This window comes from Cyanistes caeruleus, chromosome 7 (genome assembly GCF_971803275.1).
Source record: "Cyanistes caeruleus chromosome 7, bCyaCae1.hap1.1, whole genome shotgun sequence".
NCBI lineage: Eukaryota > Metazoa > Chordata > Aves > Passeriformes > Paridae > Cyanistes > Cyanistes caeruleus.
The window spans coordinates 21,876,520-21,894,900 of record NC_141707.1 but is presented as its reverse complement, the minus strand read 5'-3'; the positions used below and the strand labels follow the sequence as shown (position 1 = coordinate 21,894,900).

The 18,381-nt window shown below is 36.4% G+C and overlaps 1 protein-coding gene across 33 annotated transcripts in view; it reads left to right on the top strand.

Annotated features, from left to right (window-relative positions):
* The window catches only part of MYO3B (myosin IIIB), a 205,671-nt gene that overhangs the window by 102,168 nt on the left and 85,122 nt on the right, over nt 1–18,381 (top strand). For all 33 annotated transcript variants that reach the window (XR_015288937.1, XR_015288939.1, XR_015288942.1 and 30 more), the window contains 3 exons: nt 2,210–2,298; nt 3,813–3,942; nt 17,603–17,682. Coding sequence is in view for 25 of the 33 variants with exons in the window: in XM_023931028.2 (XP_023786796.2) it covers nt 2,210–2,298; nt 3,813–3,942; nt 17,603–17,682 (299 nt within the window). In the remaining 8 variants the exon portion in view is untranslated. The remainder of the gene's footprint in view (nt 1–2,209; nt 2,299–3,812; nt 3,943–17,602; nt 17,683–18,381) is intronic.

The window sequence follows — 18,381 nt, the reverse complement described above, 5'->3', positions numbered from 1 at the left end:
GTATTTATCCCCATTTACTGAAGGGAAGGCTGAGACATAGTAGAATCTTGTATTCAGGACCACCCTGTGAGTAGCATTAAAAGTAAAATTTGGACCTCCTAGGCTCCTAGCCCCGTGTTTATCCAATTAGAAAATACTGCTTCACTCCAGATTATCTTGTCATAAATAGGAAGTGTGTGTTATTTCTGGTGTGCCATCTGGCTGAGTATTTCCTTGCATATTTTACATCTATTTTGACAAATTTTAGTGCCAGCCTTAAAATATGCAGTGCATGCCATGTTTAAAGTTGTTGTCTTGCATTTATTTACTAGAGCTGCATTTTTCCCTGTGATATGGAATAGAGTTCCATTTCCTTCAATGGAATGTGCCACAGAGACCTAAACTGTTACAGGAAAATGACAGTTTCCAGTTACATTGCACACTAAATGTACAAGATTTTTCACTATTGCTAGGCTGAACTGAAACTGGAATTCAGGTTACAGATAGAATAAATACTGTAGTTTAATTCCACTCTACCATGGAAAAACATTGGTTTGAAACACAGGTGTCTGCCATGGAAGGTGGGAACCTCCTTTGGAATGGAAAATATGACCTCTTTCTCTCTGAATTATTATTGTAACGTTGAAATTAAGGGGCTTTCAGGCAAAGATATGGAAAAGGAATAAGAGTTCTTTATTAATGTATCTATAGATATGTGTCTGTGTAACAAGACAGCCAGCCAAACCAGAAACCCACGGTGAGCGCCTTGTCCCGGCTGCAGGCGCTTGCCCTTGGTGTGGTTACAGTCACGGCCGGCAGGGGGCGCTGCGATGGTTCCCTTGGGCCTGCAGGGGGCGCTGTGGCGCGAGCTCGGCCGCGTCTCCCTCACGGGGTAATGGCGGGCGGGCTGGATGGGAAATGGGCTGCAGCAGGAACCTCCGAGCGGAGGCTGCAACGGCAGGGACAAGCACACTCCAGGGCGGACCTTCAACACTCCTCCTTGGTGTACATAAGTTTTCTGCCTCCCTGTGAGTTGTATAACTCAGTTGATACTGAATATCAGACTTCTACTTCCAGAGGTGCTTTCCCTGGTCCAGTGCTGGTTGGCCTTACTGCTGATCTGTATGCAGCACAGCAGGAGCACTCAAGCAGACAGCAAAGTGGGATATTTTGCCCTGTCCAGGTGTGCCAGACAATCATTAATTCCACCACTCTGTCTCAGTACCCAGAAATTCCAAACTTAGTTATTTTTTCTTTAAACACAAGCTCAATGGTAATACACAAGCTGAAGTGGTAATAAAAAGAAAAACCTAACAAAAATATTAATAGATTCTAACATTAGAAAAAATATTTTGATAATATTTTCTTACATACTCAGCATGACAGAGAATGTTATCAATTGATTGTGGTCTCAGATCTCTAGTTACTTGTTCAGGTAAATTAGTGTAATAGCAAGTTTCACACTATAAACACTAATCCTTTTTAACATGGGTTCCTTTGGATCCTGCTTCTTTCCAGGGATGTTTCCTTGGCTCAGCAGGCAGGAATTTCTACCTGGGCCCTCAGTGTTAGCTCTAATTTCATTACAAAATACTAAGGAGCCTACAAAATATCACAGGTCATAAAAGACATTTTTCTTAGAAACTGGTGCTCCTTTTTCTGTCAGCTCTTTAGGGGTAATCACAGGAAACAGAAAGTATCCTTAGAAGAGGTTTTATAGAGAAGGTTCTTATTTCCTGTAGAAGTCCAGAGAGTCTGTAGAGTCCTCCAGACTGAGAACATTAGCATATCCTTAAACCATGATGCACAAAGCTAAATGAATGCAGAAAGGAAGATAGAGAAAATATAAATAGTAGACATTTAAGTGATCGAGAGATGCACAGTTTTGAATGTACGTATGTCTGAGAAATAAACTCATCCCTGCATATACATAAGTAAATTCATTGCAAAGTGTGAGAAATTGTCACATCTTCTCGTTGGGTCTTCCTACTTTGTATTTTTCCATGCACAAAGGCATCCACAAACAGGGATGTTTGAAAGACAGTCTTACTGGGCTAGTTTTAAATTAACTGTTCCATTCAGATGTGACAGCTTGGTATTTCTAAGCAATCTGATAATATGTGTTTATAGCAGTTCTGACTTCTTGAGCAGCAATTTAGCAAACTAATTAGGATGAAGATTGTAGTTAATCACTCTGTCACTTAAATCAACATCTTTTCTCAATGTCTAGATAAATTTGAAGATAACTTACGATGCAAATACTTTTGGAGACCAAAAGGAGTGGAACTTTCATTTGGTATTCAGCACTATGCTGGAAAGGTAAAGTCATGTGATTTTTATTTAGTTCAGATAATAGTGGTATGGTCATTATTTGGTTTTTTCCAGAGTTTCTGCTTTATGTTTTTTTCCCCTCTCATTTTTATAGAAAAAAATATAAAGTTTGTGCAAACATACACTCTACAATGAAATTTTTATGTGTAACAATCAATATTGGAGCCTATCCTTAGGGCTCTTACACAGATTGTGTAGACAGTAAGCACTTTTTTCTGCAAGAAACCTGGCTTCAGAAATGCCAGTACTACAGTAGTTTCAAAAGAGCGACTCTGGAGCTAGGGCAGGCTACATGCTTGGTGACAGCGTGTGAATGCCACAGTAGCTCTCTGTGAGAGTGTATATAAAGTATATGCATGAAAAGCAATGTAAACCAGTATCTGTAACAGAACTTAAAATCCGATAGAGTGCATTGAAAAGATTGGGACTTGCTAGTAGAGATGTTTTCTTGTACTTTGTAACACCTAATTTATTTTGTTCTCAGAGGTTCACATTCACATATTATTTTATATGAGGAGTAACAATCCAGTTTTCACCTTAACATGAGCTTTGCTTGTCATTTCAGGCCCAAATATTTGTTCATAGACAAAACTGAAATAGCCATGTTTTATGTAGTTATAAATTAAGTCTCATCTCTGGATCATTATAAGACTCCAAAATTTTAAGATACATTCTAGTAACTTTGGTCAGGCTTTCTGTTTTGTTAAGAAATTCGTACAGTCTTAGTTAGTTCTTTGTACCCACATGACCAGATAATAAAAACAATACTGTCCAGTTTTCTGTTGCTGGAGAGCGTGCAATTTCTGTGTAAATTAATGGACTCCAGGGAAATTGGGCTAGAGAGGAATATTGCTGGTGATAATAAAACAGCTCTAAAAAGTTATTGCAATTAAACAACATGAAAAAATAACTGATACTTAAATTAATCCAAATATCCAGGCATTGATTCCTAATCAAAACAGTTAAAATAATTGAAAGAGAGGAGTGTTTTATTTTCATAATATGATTTTCAGTGCCATGAGAAGCTGTTTTCATGTACCTGCATTGTGTCCAACTTATTACTGCTCCTCCAGCAGCTCTACTTATAGATCACAGGTTTGATGCAGACAACCAATAGAAAGTGACCACCTGAGAACCACTTCTTACATCACGTAAATGATCAACTTAAGCTTTAATGACATATCTCTCTTGTATTGTATAATGCATAGAATCATTCGAAATGGCCAAGCATAGCGCAACAGGATTTAAGCCATTTAACCAAATCTGATATGCAGTGGTATTCTATGAATATAGGTACTCTGTATAGCCAGTTTACATTCTGAATGCACTGCTATAGTTCACTTTTAAGCAAACCTTTTAAGTCCTTTGCAGAGAATTCATTTGATGGTCAGACCAACCTGACTGGTCTACTTGGTCGTCCTGACTGTTCACATTTTAAAGAACATAGCAGATTTTGGCTAACCCTTTTCATCAAAGTTTTTGATTCTGTTTTCCCACACTAGGTATTATATGATGCCTCTGCATTCCTTGAGAAGAACAGGGACACTCTTCCTGCTGACATAGTGGTGGTGTTGCGAACTTCAGAGAACAAACTTCTTCAGCAGCTGTTCTCTAGCCCATTAACAAAAACAGGTATGTTCTGCACAGCTTTACTAACATTGTAACTTATTTGGCTACCTGTTCCTCTCAAACTCTTGCTTGATTCTGAACAACTTTTTTTCCAATTATTTTATCATATCTCCTTTCCAGAGTGTTTTTTACACTTTGTTCTCCGATTTCAAGATTTCATTTCCTTTAATGGATCTTTTGCAACAAGATTCTTCCCTGACTCCAGAGAAAGGGACATTATCAGATGTGTAGGGCAAGAGCTCATTCTCAGAGCAGGATAAAAATATGGGACTTTCTGGTTCTTAGTCCTTTACTAAGATCAGTACTCAGTTAATAGAGTGTTCTGTACCATGTCTTACAGTTCATAAATAATGTGATGTAGATCAAGGTGTTTTGGAGGTAATATCCATCTATTTAGAAGCACAGATGTAATACATAGTTTCTTCCAAATTATAAAAGTCATATACTAATAGGCTAGAAGTAATTCTGTTGATTTAAAGCATGTTGACTTTGACCTACATGAAAGTGCCAGATCTGTAGCTAAATAAAACAGCAAGATGAAGTTTGATTACTCCATGGGTAGATGCCAGAATGCCAGTACCATATGCAAATGGTAGTTCTGCAGTATCCATGCAAACAAGCCAAACCATTAATATTTCTCTCAATACTTTCTACATTCTTAAAGCATCTTTTTCATAACGGTTGAGAAAAATATGGAATACTAAGTATAAATACAATGGATTGTAATAGGTTGCAAAATTATTGTGAGCTGACATATGCAGATGAGGTTGTATGTTTAGGTAGAAATACTTGGTAGATACATTAGATAGTGCTGTGTAGGTTTATTGTACATGGGCTGTAGATGCAATTCTCTGCCTGTGCAGCAGCTCTCTGCCTTGAATTTCTGGACTGTCAGTAACCCAGTCATAGCATCTGGTGATGCATTTAACCTCTGTTGACATTTCTGTGTAGAAAAAGAACATCTGGAGAGAAAATTATATTGGAGCTTTTTTTGCACATGTAAAATTGATATCATAATATCTATTTATATGCTACAGAGGACAGGTTCCAGTTACAGGGTAATTTTTCCTGTAATTGAACTGCTTTTGACTACCCACCTTCAGATGACAATTTTAGAGTCCCTGAAAGGTGACGATCCAGTGAGGAATCTGCTTGTCCTTTCAGCTATAATGAGTTTAGATGGAAGGGAATATAGTTTATGATGGTGGATTGGTTTGTGCCCAAGTGGGGAACAGAGCATCTTTCTGTCTACTACTACTCTACATTTGAGTCTGTGTTACATTGATAAGAGAGATTCTAATCAAGCAAAGCAAGAAAGAAAGCTCACATGTGGTCTAATGTGCCTCCACACCCCGCTTGCTGTTTTATACCTTGGAGCTGTTGTCAGAATGAAACCAATTAGGTGCTTTGTCCCAGTTATCAGTCCAAATTATTGCAAATATACTTTTTATTTTATTGCTACTTTTGAATCAGAATGCTGATGCCTTCATGCAAATTCATCTTTTTCTGGCCTTATAGACTTATTTTCAGTAATAGCAGCACTCAACTTGAGTGTTTTGCCTAAGATGCAAAGAAGGTTCGGTAAGAGATACTTCTCATTGCAGTTATGTACATTTATCATGCCAGTGTATTTTACTTACTTTTATAGGTCTTTTACATTCCTTCCTTGTTTGCTATTTACATTAATTGAATGCTTTCTCCCTCCATTTACCTTCCCATGAAGAGCACAAGTTAACAGCAAGTTAAGTGTTGTCTGTATTTATCAAGTTGGTACAGGACATCCTGATGAAAAAATTATTGTGCATGTGCATCTGTGCATGGTGTTATAAGAATAGCTTAAAGCTCTTATGTAATTTTTATTTTTTAAAAGCCTTTGTGATTTTGGTCTTTTTTTCCATCTGTCTGATATAATTGACATTCACATCCTGTGTTGGGGCCTCTGTGTTCTAAAATCAGATTGTTGCCAGGTTTAGTTTTGGCAGCTTGCAAGATATATGAAAGGTTTGGCTGAGAACAGAAGGCATTGCTGGCAGTGCTGCTTCATCTGCTCAGTGAAGAAAGATAATGCCATTCTCTTAACTTTCTATAAAGATGCTTTTGTAAACAAAAGAATAGTGAGTGTGTATATGTCCCATTGTACTCTGTCTCTGCCTCTTAGCCCTCTTCCCTCCACTCAACATGTGCTTCATTCCTAAAGCAAACCAGAAAAAATACAGATTAAGATTTATAATCTTGGTACAGTTTTCTCCAACTTTTGGTCAATTACTGACTTAAGCAAAAGTTATTAATTTACGTGGGAGCCATATTCCACCTTTACAGGTAACCCTGACTTGAAATGGGCCTTCTGCCAGTATGTGTGGTGTTTTGTTTGAAGGTGAATGACAGCACATTCTCGCATCTGCTTGCAACTATCTCTGGAATGTGCAGTGTAGGTGGGTTTTCCCGAGCAGCGGTCCCCCTTACGTGTCGCAGCCACTGGGTGGTGCTATCCCAGAGGCCAGAGGGAATGCGAGACTGGAATCTTGGGTCTGACAATGTAGTTCTTTTAAATACCAAAAAGAACGAAAAGATGCCTTTCCCACCCTGAGATGATCCTCTGTTTGAAGTATATTTATATAACTGTCATATCTTCCACTGTCAAAAACTGAGCAGCATCAAGAAAATAAATACTAAAAAGCTAAATTCTTTTACTAATTTAAGATCATGTTAATCCCTGTAATTTATCAAGTACACTTATCCCCTCTTAACAAATGCTTCTATTTCACAGTAGCGGTCTGCACAGTTTAAAGGGCCAGAAATTAACAGCAGGACATTAAATATACATTTGTAATAGTAATTTATCGTTAATAGAGTATGCAACTACTCATATGAGACATTGGAACTTAAACATTCTGGACCTAATTTTGTAGCATATACAGCTTGTTTGTCATCTTTCATTGGAAAGTTAGTCATGTTTGGCTTGTTTCAAAATTTCCAATTTCTAGCTACCTTCAATTTCAAAACTGAATGAGTGTATTCTGATTTAACCTAACTGTTCTCCCAGTTGCTTCCTTATCTGTCACTTTTTTACTATAGACACAGCTTCTTGTGCTGCCACTACTGTAGTTGAATATGCATGTTCCCACTTTGGTAGAATGTATTCGTGATTGTTTCTGGTTTTCATTTATCACTGTTGCTGCTACAGCATCTGAGAGAAAAGGAATCACATGAATTAGAAAATAGAGTCCCCTTGTAAGAATAGAGGATTTTCGTTGAAAAAGTTAAGGACAGCCTTGGTGCATTCACCATTGAGGAGTCAGACCATTTTACTCACTATCCCAATATTAGACAATTTTTGCAGCATCACCTATAAGGGATGGTACTGTTGAATTACTTGAGCAGGTGACACCAAGGTTTTTATATTCATAGAAAAGTTGCATCACAACAAGGTCTACTCTTGAAACACAATCTCTGAAGACTTTGTCCTTGCCATGACTCACAGACCTTTACAACTTCTGTGAGGGTCTCTCTGCTCTGCCTTAGGTCCTTACTTGAGATGGGGGAGAAAGTTGTCTTCTGCAGAGAGGGAAAGGGAAATCCCCCAGCCTTCCCACCAGAAGAGCAGAGATGCTGCAAAACATCCTTGTCCTTGCTCTGAGGTTCAGTAGGGGTTTTGCTTGGCTACAGAGAAGAAGAACGAAGCTGAGTACCACTACAGCAACATCACACCTAATCATTTTTGTATCATTGGGTATTGCTTACGCATTAGGGTAATGGAGTATCAATATACTATTTGTAATAAACACTCCTTGTTTGTGGTGCCTATATATTTAAACATAATCTGTCAAAGAGAATTGAGATGAGAGTTTTCACATCCCACACCCTGGGATGAAGGGTTTGGTTAGTCATGTTTTCACAAGGTAATTTTTTTGTCCAAAGTAGAATTTTTTTCAAACACAAGTTATTTATAATTCACCTGTCTAAAGGTCGTTTACCCTCCTCAGTATTACTTTTTAGTCTGTGTTCTTTCTGCCTTTGAGTTTCTGCTTACAAACCTCAGATGAAAATTAAATATAAATAGTGTATGTTTGTTGACCAAACCAAACCAAAACAAACAACTAACGAACCATGTGGTAAGAGAGTATGTGAAAAAAAATGTTTCGGGATAACTTTATGCTATCTGAAAAACAAAAGAACTATGGCTTTTTGCAAAATCACTTTAGAGAACTGCTTTTTATCAGTTCTTGGTGAAAAGAGTACTATTTCCATTATTAACTTGTGTGTAACTGTGATACCATGTGATTCCTTGTGATGAGTCAGAAAGCAAAGGAAAGAGATTTTCTTGCATTTCAGTCCCATGAACAGGTACTGCTGGGCATACATGGAGTGTAATCTTAGCAAGTTGAAATCATAAGTGCTTTGCCTCTGTTTTGAGTAGAACTGTGGTTTGAGCTGTCATGTTTGATATTGTGCCTTCCTATTGAGCACAGACCCTTCCTCTAGCAAAAAGTGGTGGTAGGTCTCTTGGTTTGGTCTGTGTCATTCACTGAAATATTGCATGTTTCCATTTCAATTTAGTGTATTTTTTTTCCTCCTAATTCTATACATGACAATAGAAACAAAGGCTCAAATACATTTTAATTCTACCAATTTATTCCACAATAAAATCTTTTTATAATGGTACTTTTATGCTAGTATTTTCACCTTTAAGAGATCTGGCACTCTTAAGTCAAATGAATTGGAAAAAGTCATAATTACAGTATCTCTACTTAAAAATGAGTAAGAATTTATATTTTGTAAGAATTTTGGTAAAGTTAATGGAAGCTGTGTATTTCACTCAGAACATGGAGGCTGTCATACTTTTAACTGCCAGTGAGTTGTATGAAAACAGAGGCTTTAAGACAGCTGTGCAGCATAACAGTCATGAACTTTACTTCGTTGCAGATGTGGGACATCAGTAAACTCAGTTAATTTTAGCTTAACTGAGTTTGGGAGGTAGAGTGATGGACTGCTTTTTTGAGTTCCCCCACTTGAGCATTTTACAGTTGAGTGTTTGTTTTTCTTCATGTCCTAAGGTTTTGCATCACAGGACAAATGCAGTACATTTATAATACTTCCTAGCAATAGGATGCAAAAAATGCTCTGAAGTAGCCCTAAAAATGGAACTCATCTAGAAACAGAGCCATCTATCAGATCAAAGTTAAGGTCTCAGTCCTGCTAAAGCATAACAATTATTTACTGTTGAGAATAACTCCCTATAAATAGTGTCAATGAATCTCTGGAATTGCACACAGCAGCAAGTACAGCAGCTGAGAATTGTCAAGTTAGATTTACCAGAGGTATGTTTGGTAAAGGGTGTTGCACAAACAGAACCATGCTGGTTTTTAATCTGAGACTTCTCAGATTATATTGTACTGAAAATGAGCAAGGGGTCATATTTTTTTTCTTGTCCCCATGTGCTTGCAAATTGAACTCTAAAAGTAAAGTAAAGTGGACAAGTTTAAGAATAGATGTTAATTAATTTTCTGATTTGATTTATAATAGACCAATCTCTCTAGAACAAATTTTGAGATTAGTTTTTCTTTACCTTTTTCTCAGAAGAGAGGAGATACCTTTCCCAATTTTCATGTTTCTGGCCTAACTTCTCAATCCTATAATGAATATTATTTCCCAGTAGTGAATAGTAATTAATCTTAACACTGTATTGTATACTAATTAAATTCAAAATCTATTCATACTGAGGAAACAAAAGATAGATCACATAAAATATGTTACTGTTTTTAATATTAACTAGTAGACTGTGGGATTTCACTGTGCACCATATACAGAATTAAAACAGAGAAATATTCAGAGAACATTATACCATTGTTTTAATGAGTAGTTTATTTGAGAGTTTCAGTAGGCACTGTGTGCTGTAAGGTCAAACTGTCAAAGATGTTTAGTATGTCATTGGAAGCATTCGGTAGCTCTGAAGATCAAATCCTAGAAGAGCACTGCTTTTAAACTTGCTAGTGAGTTTTGAGAGCAGATAACTTTGTGAATATTCAGATACTCTTATATGAATATCCACAATGTTGTTTGGTGTGTTCTTAACAAAGAATGTGCTTAAATTTCCCACTCCTTCAAAATAATTGCATTAAGGGATTAATGTATCTAAAGGATGAATGTAGAGGGTGGAAACAAAGTATCTGAGTCTGTGCTAGATCTTGTATATTCATTTCAGAGTATTTTGTGCAATCTTACTGTAATTTTGTACTTTAATAATTTTTCTTTATTCCTTCACCTTACAATAAGCTGTAAAGTCCTGTACTCTACTGAACCAGTATTATCTATTATTATTTAACTTTGTCTTCCTTATTCTGGCCTGACTTGTCTTGATGTAGGAGTGGTTAATTGAGCTGTCTGGATAGCAGGTCACAGTATGTGACAAAGAAAATGTGTTTGTGGGTATTTGTATGAAAGTTTATTTATTTCATTAAGAGTGGAAATACAAATATAATTAATGTTTTGCTTTACCACAAAAGTAACTGATTCTCTGCCAACTGTGATAATATACAGAAGTGCTGACATCCAAGGGAGCAATGGTTCAGTTGAGAAGCCTCTGAGATTTGATTACATTAGTTGTCAACACCAAAAATGCCTAGTTTTCAAAAATAGGAAGATCTGGGACTTTCATAAAGTTCTATAACTTTGTTTCATCTTAAATTAAGATTTTTAAAAGACAGTTCTTGCCTTGAAGTTTCAAAACCTGGTTTTGACACCATTTTTTAGCCTGTCTAGCCTTAGGGTCTTGATGACTAGGGAGAGTGAGAATAATAGTGAGAACAGAGAAAATGTTCCATAATTTTTTCCATGTGCTTTCAGTTGCATCCTTGCACCTGATTTTTTTGTCACTGAATTAATTGGGAATCTTCATTCTTTAGTAGGATTTTGACCAGACTTTATATGTATGGAGCAGCTTCAGCAGCAGGCCCTGAGTGATGGAGTATATACCATAATTTTTTTAAATATTGTATGGAGAATGAGTATACTCTGGAAATACAAGCAAAGGGCTAGAAATCACAGTTCTTGACTTCTCCTGGATTTCCTGTTTATTCACTGTTGTTGTAGAAACTTTGGCCTCAAGTTAAACTGATCACTATGAAGCTCAACAGAACAATGAGATAACTACCATATTCTTTATAATCGTACTTTTACTTTTCTGGATAAAGCATATTCAGTTTAGGGGGGAAAAATTCTACATAACATGCAAGAGAAAATGTATCAACTACATAAAACAATAAGGGAGACTAGAGCTGAATGAGAACGTAGAGTAACTATATTTCCAACCTGTGTATGGTTTTAGAACTATTCTTCCACATATCTCTGGAAGAAGTAAACTTGTCCTGAGTAGATGTAAGAACAAGATTATTTTGACCAATGCTTAAAATCACTGAAGAATTCATCAACAATGAAGTTTCACAGAAAATTCACCTCTGTAGTTTTCTTCTAATCTCAGTTACAGATGTGGTACAGATAGGAGGGCAATCTGCTGGGGCAGCAGAAAACCTTGTATTGATGGTGAGGTACTGTCCTGACAGCAGCAGTGTTCTGTCCTGTCTGCTATTCCCCAGAGAATTTAAGGTTTGTTGTACTGAGCTGATAACATACAACAGCATCAAACTGTACACTACAAGAGATATATAAGGAAATTGCTAAGGACCATATCTGAAAGAAATGGCCCACATGTTCTGACAACATAAAAATCGTAAAAATCCGAGCCAATTTGTTCTGTAATGCAGCTGCTAGAAGCCTGACTGGATCAGGATGTGACCAGCCTCTCTTCAGCCAGCCAGCTGGTCAGGTCTCCAGCTAATCAGGCTACAGACCTGACTAAAGGAAATGGTGAACATCAAGCAATAGAAAATTGCACCATTACTTATAAAAGAACTTGGCTTTTTCCAAACTTTTAAAGTGTATTTTATTTTTGTCTGGATGAAGTTTCAGATAGTTAGCACTCAGTGTTCTTAGTGTGCCATTCCTATCATTAGTCCTGTGTTTAGACTGAGATGCCCAACCTATGCCCTCCTAGCTGTGGCCAGACAGCAGTCTACTCTCTACTCTGCCACTCTGTTTTCCAGAACCATGTGATCATCCCTTGGCCTGTGCCCAGGAACCTCTTTATCATGTCCTCAGGCTATACCATATGTGTTTTGCCTACTGTCTGTAAGTTTGGTCATGTCACATGATTACAAGAATTGCATAAGGTTTGCTTTTATGTCCTATGATCACAGATTGTGCCCATGATACTTTAGGAAAGGTCTGTCTTTCAGTGAACATACTCCCAGTCAACTAGATGTACACACATTTGGTTCAATTTAGCTTGAAAATCAGGCATGTTGCTTAAAGCAGCAGTTAGTATTAAGGTTGTGTTAGAAAAATTCCTTAGGCACTACCAATAACTAGTTTAACTAGTACCATAATTTGTTCTTCTTGTAGGTAAGGATAAAAGGATCTTTCTTACTCTCATCATACTTTCACAGATCTACAGTATGCATAGATTCTATATATGTAGGTATGTACAGAGTACAGCAGCATTTTGACCTTCATTTCATCTCAGCTGCTGTGTCTCTGTTCCTTTCCATTCTACAGGAAACCTACTAACCTACTGTGTTAAAACAATAGTTAAACATGGCAGCAATGATACTTACAAGCAAAGTTTTATTTGTTGCTGTAGACATGATGGTGTGTTTGCCAGTGTGTGCCCTCCTAATGTGGGAAGTGACCACTGAAGTTTCTGCAGTGTATGCAGTAGAAGTGTAACAGCACTGAACTTAGGTTCTCCAATCCCAGTCTAGCAATGTAAACTTCTAAGCATCTGCAAATATTTTTGGTGTCTACTTCATGCTAAAAAGACTAAAGAAATCCTTAATCTAATTGAGAATCAGTATCAGAATTCCTCAGTTCACTATGGTACAGACTTTTCATTTCAAATCATCTGGGCCAGAAGGATGCATATTTTTGCTCCTGAAGCAAATATTTGTAATTAGGTTATTCCCAGGTGGGCTTCACTAATACTAAGCTTTTATGCTGATTAGATTCTGTTTGGTATATCTGATTTTGGAAATAGTATTTCTTGGGGTTTCTTTAATAGAAAGTAAAGTAATTGTCTTTTCAGAAGAAGTAGTTGAGGTCTATCTGTATTGATAGTTGTGCTCTATAGACAGTATTTTTATAAATAGATTCTTGTGTAAAATGTGTAGTATATGAGAGAATTGGATTCTTAGCTCTTTTTGTTGCATAAGATTAGCTTAAATGACTTCAATTACTCTCAATAACTCAAAAGAACAGAGTTTTGATAGTCAGTGACCAGATTCAAATTAGTACCCAATAAAAAAAGTACATGTATTCATTTGTAGTTGAGCTAAAAGCTCAGTCTTACAGTAGCAGAAGATGAAAATGCATTATGGAGATAAGCAGTCAAATTCCTTTGGCCAGATAAAATGTGCTGAAAGAAAAGACAGAGAAGAATCTGTGTATGTCAAAGACATTGTCTGGCCGTGTACCTCTTCTGGAGTATGAGTGCATAGCTGTGATTAGAAGTAATGTCAATGAAATATGAATGGATTGTAGTATTTCTGAACATATTATACTGTATCCACATGGTGTTTGAAGTAACCCCTCTTTATCTGAACCAGAAGCATGAAAGAAATTAATAAAGTATATGAGGATAAGGAAAGAGCTTGTACTTGTCCTCTATATAATAGTACTGTCCCTGGTACGACATGTTCAATAAGGTGACATTGTCATTAGACTTCTTCTCAGTAAGTCATTTGCACTTCACAAACTGAATGTTGTGTCAAAGCTTAACATATTTCTTACCTGGCATGCTCTTACTTTGGAAGGAGTGATCTACTGCAGGCATAATCAAACCAAGGTTATAAATACAGTGCTGATATTGCTAATATTTGCTTGGTACTACTTACAGAACCCAATACGTAAAAATAAATGAAGCACAAACCATAGGTAATATCAGAATATCCAAAAAGAGTGTGTACTTCTTCCTAATTAGTACATAAAGTCAACACAAAGCTGGACATATCATTAATTCAGCCAAATCACATAGTGAGTAACTACCAGGGATGCAAATGAGAAGCCAGGAATGCTGACTCATCCTTTTTGAGATCTGGAGACCACTTCCAAAGTCCAACTTGAAAAAAAAAACCACTTTTTTCTTTGTGTGTGATGTAAATACTTTCAAAACTTCTGCTTGGCATTGCATAATAGAAGAGATGTAGTTTTTTGATAATATGGTCTTTCTCACCTAGCTGAAATGAGGAATCAGTGAAGAACATTTTTGCAGAGATGGGCGATCTAAACAGCTTCAAGACAAAAGGAGGTTTGCTGAGCCTTGACTCTGAGCTTAGCCAGTGAGTGCATAGATTTTGTGCTGCTACTTCTTTTTCCCTTGAAAACTCTAAGACCATTTCACAAACTTTAATGTCTGAAACTTCTCAAAGCATTAAAGAGAATGCATAAACTTCATTCTTAACTTTATTGAACAGAGGGAAAAAGAGAAACATTAGGTCTGACAGACTCCTCCAGTGACACAATGAATCCCAGAGACCTTAGTCTCTGATCGAGGTGCATAGGAGCCTTAATTGTTCAGATGAGCTGTCCTAGTGAAGTGCATGTGAGTAAAATTAAACATGTACGTGTTTAAAAGATCAATCCTAACTTTAGCCATTAACTTCTTTCCCGTCCCTAAAAAACAACAAAACCCAAACAAACAAACAACAAAACAAAACAAAAAACCCACCAAAAACTAAATCCCAAAAACCTAAGATAATTTTGAGAGGATTTATATGAGTTAGTTGGTCCATTTTATGGACTTTGATTGAATGTAGGTAGCATTTAGTCTACAGCGGTGTCATTTGTATTGTCTGAAGTTTTGACCATATAATTGGTGTGAAGCTAGACTTCTGAAAAGCACAGTGCAATCTTTCAAACTTTAACTAGTTTAACCTTTCAAGGAACCCTTTGCAGTTCAAGCTGCCTATAAACATTCATTTTTCAAATATTTAATGCTTTTCACAAAGAGGATTAACATTTAATTATTTTTGATGTGTTAAGGTATAAATTACCTTGTAAATGAAAATCAAATGCAGAGATAGGTACCAAGTTTTACTGACTGTGAACACCATGCTAACCCTGGGTGAAATATTTCTCATTATGTGGACTGATTTTCAAACCACATTTATTCTGTTTGTTAGTTTAAATGGCATAGACATGTTAAAGATTGGTAGTTATTTTTCCTGAGCATGAGCCACACCAGATGAGTAATTCAGAAACTTTTATTGAAGTATCATTTTGTGTTTCAGCTGAAAAAGAAAATCCTAGTAATATTTTTTTCCATGGATTCAATCTAATGCTACAAGTAATTGCATAGGAATTCATTTGACATATGAAATAAGCACTGGTAAGAATCCATTCCTAGAAGGAAGTAACTACAGAACAAAGGCACAATAAGTAAAGCATTTCTTTTCTTTAAGTGGACACTGAACACTTTGGGTTTTTGGTTTTTTTTTTCATTTGTGAAATCATTAAAGATTTGTGATTAATTAAAAGGTTTGTTTATTTGCTTGGCTTGCCAGATCAGAAACGTTTAGTTTTAGTTTTGCATGAGAAACTAAGGGAGAGTTCAGGGGTATTAATTATGAACTGTAGAAACCTAATGCCAGCATTGAGTGTGGTGAACCTTGAGCTGCTATAGAATCATTGTAAATTTTATTTCATTATTGGAGTTGTTACAAAATGCAACAAAATTTTAATCATTTTAAACAGTCTGATTCAAAGTCCTTTCTTCTCTCAGCTCCCCTCTTTTATCATGTGTTGTCAGTTCTTCAGTGCAAGGCTTTCAAGCTTTAGACTTGCTAATCTGAAACCTAGCCAAAAACAACCTTTCCAGGCTATTTTAGCCAAAATAGGCCCAAAAGGATAACTTCTAAAATACAAAAATACCAAAATTACAACTGGAAGAAAAATTATTTCACTATCTACTTGTTCATTAAAGTTTTAACTTTGGAGAGATACACGTATTTACAGAATGTACCTTGCATGTGCATAGATATTCAAGGTTTCCCAAACAGTTGTGGTTCTCATTAACATACAGAGTATAATAGCCTAAAACAGTTTCCAAAATAGCGGACATACCTTGTGTTCTGGGCCACGATTTAAACTCAAATAATGTACAATGTTAGATCTGGAAGTGACATGCTGGTTTTGCAGTATTGTTTCAATACCAGCAGCTTAAAAGATAAATACTTCTTTAAATTAATTAGTATGTTTGAACAAGGAGTGTTGTGTTTGAGTTCTGGCCCCCAGATTATTTCGGGGGGTTTGGTATTTTTCTTGTTCAGAGTAAAGTAAAAGCAGAAGTTCTTTTCAGTGTTACAGTGGACACTGGATTTTCTCTACTCTTTTAGGGAAATATTATCAGCATTTGGGTTTCTTTACCAGCGATTTGGTGTTCTTGGTTTTCGTTTTTCTCATCGTGCCTCCTTACTAGTTATGTAATACACAATTTAGCAAAACTCTGAAGACTGTTTAGAGTTACTGCCTTTCTGTAAAGCTAACAGCTAAACACTGGAGTTGATGCAAACAAGTCATTTAGCATCTGAAAGAAGTGTTAACACTTTATTTACATTTAAATTAAAATAGACACTTATTTATGTGTTCTGGTTCTGAAAGGTGTGTGGTACATCTGCAGAGGCCTATTGTTTATTCATGCTGTAAATCCTTTGAAATGTGTTAAAATGCTTCCCACTCATTATAAAAATCCTGCCACCCATGGATTAGGGCTTTGATGTCACCAATCCTGCTTCAAAGGGTTCTTTCAATGCTATTAATCACAGTTTAGCCTCTGAAGATATAGCCAGAGAAAACATTTGGACATCTTGTGCTAGACTTGCTAAAACTTTGAAATATACAGAGTGTCTTGCATATGCAAGTCCGATATCAGTTCCTCTCTCTTCTCCTAGGCTTTATTTTGAAAAGTTACTTTGTGATGACTTTGGCTTTCTACAAGTACTGAAGAAAAAGTTTAGGACACATCATACCTTACATTTTGAAAAAAGGCGCTAGTCTTTTGCTTGACACCACAATATATTTTTGCCTGGGAAATTGAGTCAGTCTTTAAAAATGCTGAGTTACAATAAGATTGAGAATTAAATGTCAAATGGTCAAAAAATGGTGCTGTCTTATTATTTTCTCATCTCTTTCATTAGTTTGTAAGTTTAAGATACTGTGTTAACACTTGAGGATCCATGTGATTTCACAGAAACAAGATTGATTCTGGAGTCTTTTTGCACTTTCAAATCTCTCAGTGAGTCACAGAGAAATTGATTACTAGTGATTGAGCTGTATGCCTTTGTGCTGTCGTTGTTTTCATCACCTCAGTAGCTAAGGTCAGTGACATACCACCTTATCACTGACTTTTTCCTCCCCTCTAAATCAACACTGCACTCTGTCATGCCTGTGCTGAATGCTTTGCAGGCACAATTGGTAATGAGAGGGGTGTGGAAGAAGTGTGGTGGTGTCTGCTATTTTTAGTACTATTGTACAAACTGATTTTACACAGTACAAATTTTCCCTTCTAAGCTTCTTAAATAGTTTTTGAAGTCTGATTTTCTTTCTATTTGAACAGGTAATTTAGCACAAGCAAGAGCGAGAGTGACAGCAGCATCTCGGTCTTTGCCTCCGCAGCTCAGTGCTGGGCGTATCAAGGTTAGTAGTGTTCCCTTTGAGGACAGGCAGTTGTTTATAAAATATCACAGTGAAACAAAATATCACAGTGTACACAATACTTAGCTGATGTTGGTGTAGAGTGAGTCTTATCAAAGAGTAGTCTTACCAAATAAGGGTCTGCCTTTACTATCAGTAATGTGCACCTTGTCCTGGAGCATGGTTTCCAGTATTAGTGATGAACCTATTGTAGAATTCAGTGAAGAATCAATTTACTACTGATTAATCTTTAAACCTTTGGAGAGAAATCTGTTACATCCATATCAATAGTCCTCTTTATTTCAAAGGGGTCAAGGTTTTGACAATTTTGACCTAGAAAGAGGTCTTATTAGGTAAAATTTGAATAGTGTATTTTAACAGTATGCAAGGCAAAATATATTTTTTTAAAAAAATCTATTTCTTTTTTATTCAACTTGGAAGTGAAAAACCAGTAGATGTTTGTGACTGGTAGACAACTGGAAAAGAATGACTGAGCAAAAACACTATTCTGTATCAAGAACTGTAGAATTTAAATGCTGCTGAATTTTTCCACAAAAGTATGTGGCCTAACTGCAAAAAGATGGTATAATTTTATGGCAATTAGTAGGATTACAACTGAGTACACTTAATTTGTGAAGAAACTTGTTGTCCCTTGAAGCTGATGGTATGTACACCCCCTCCCTGCTTCCTAAGTGGTACTTG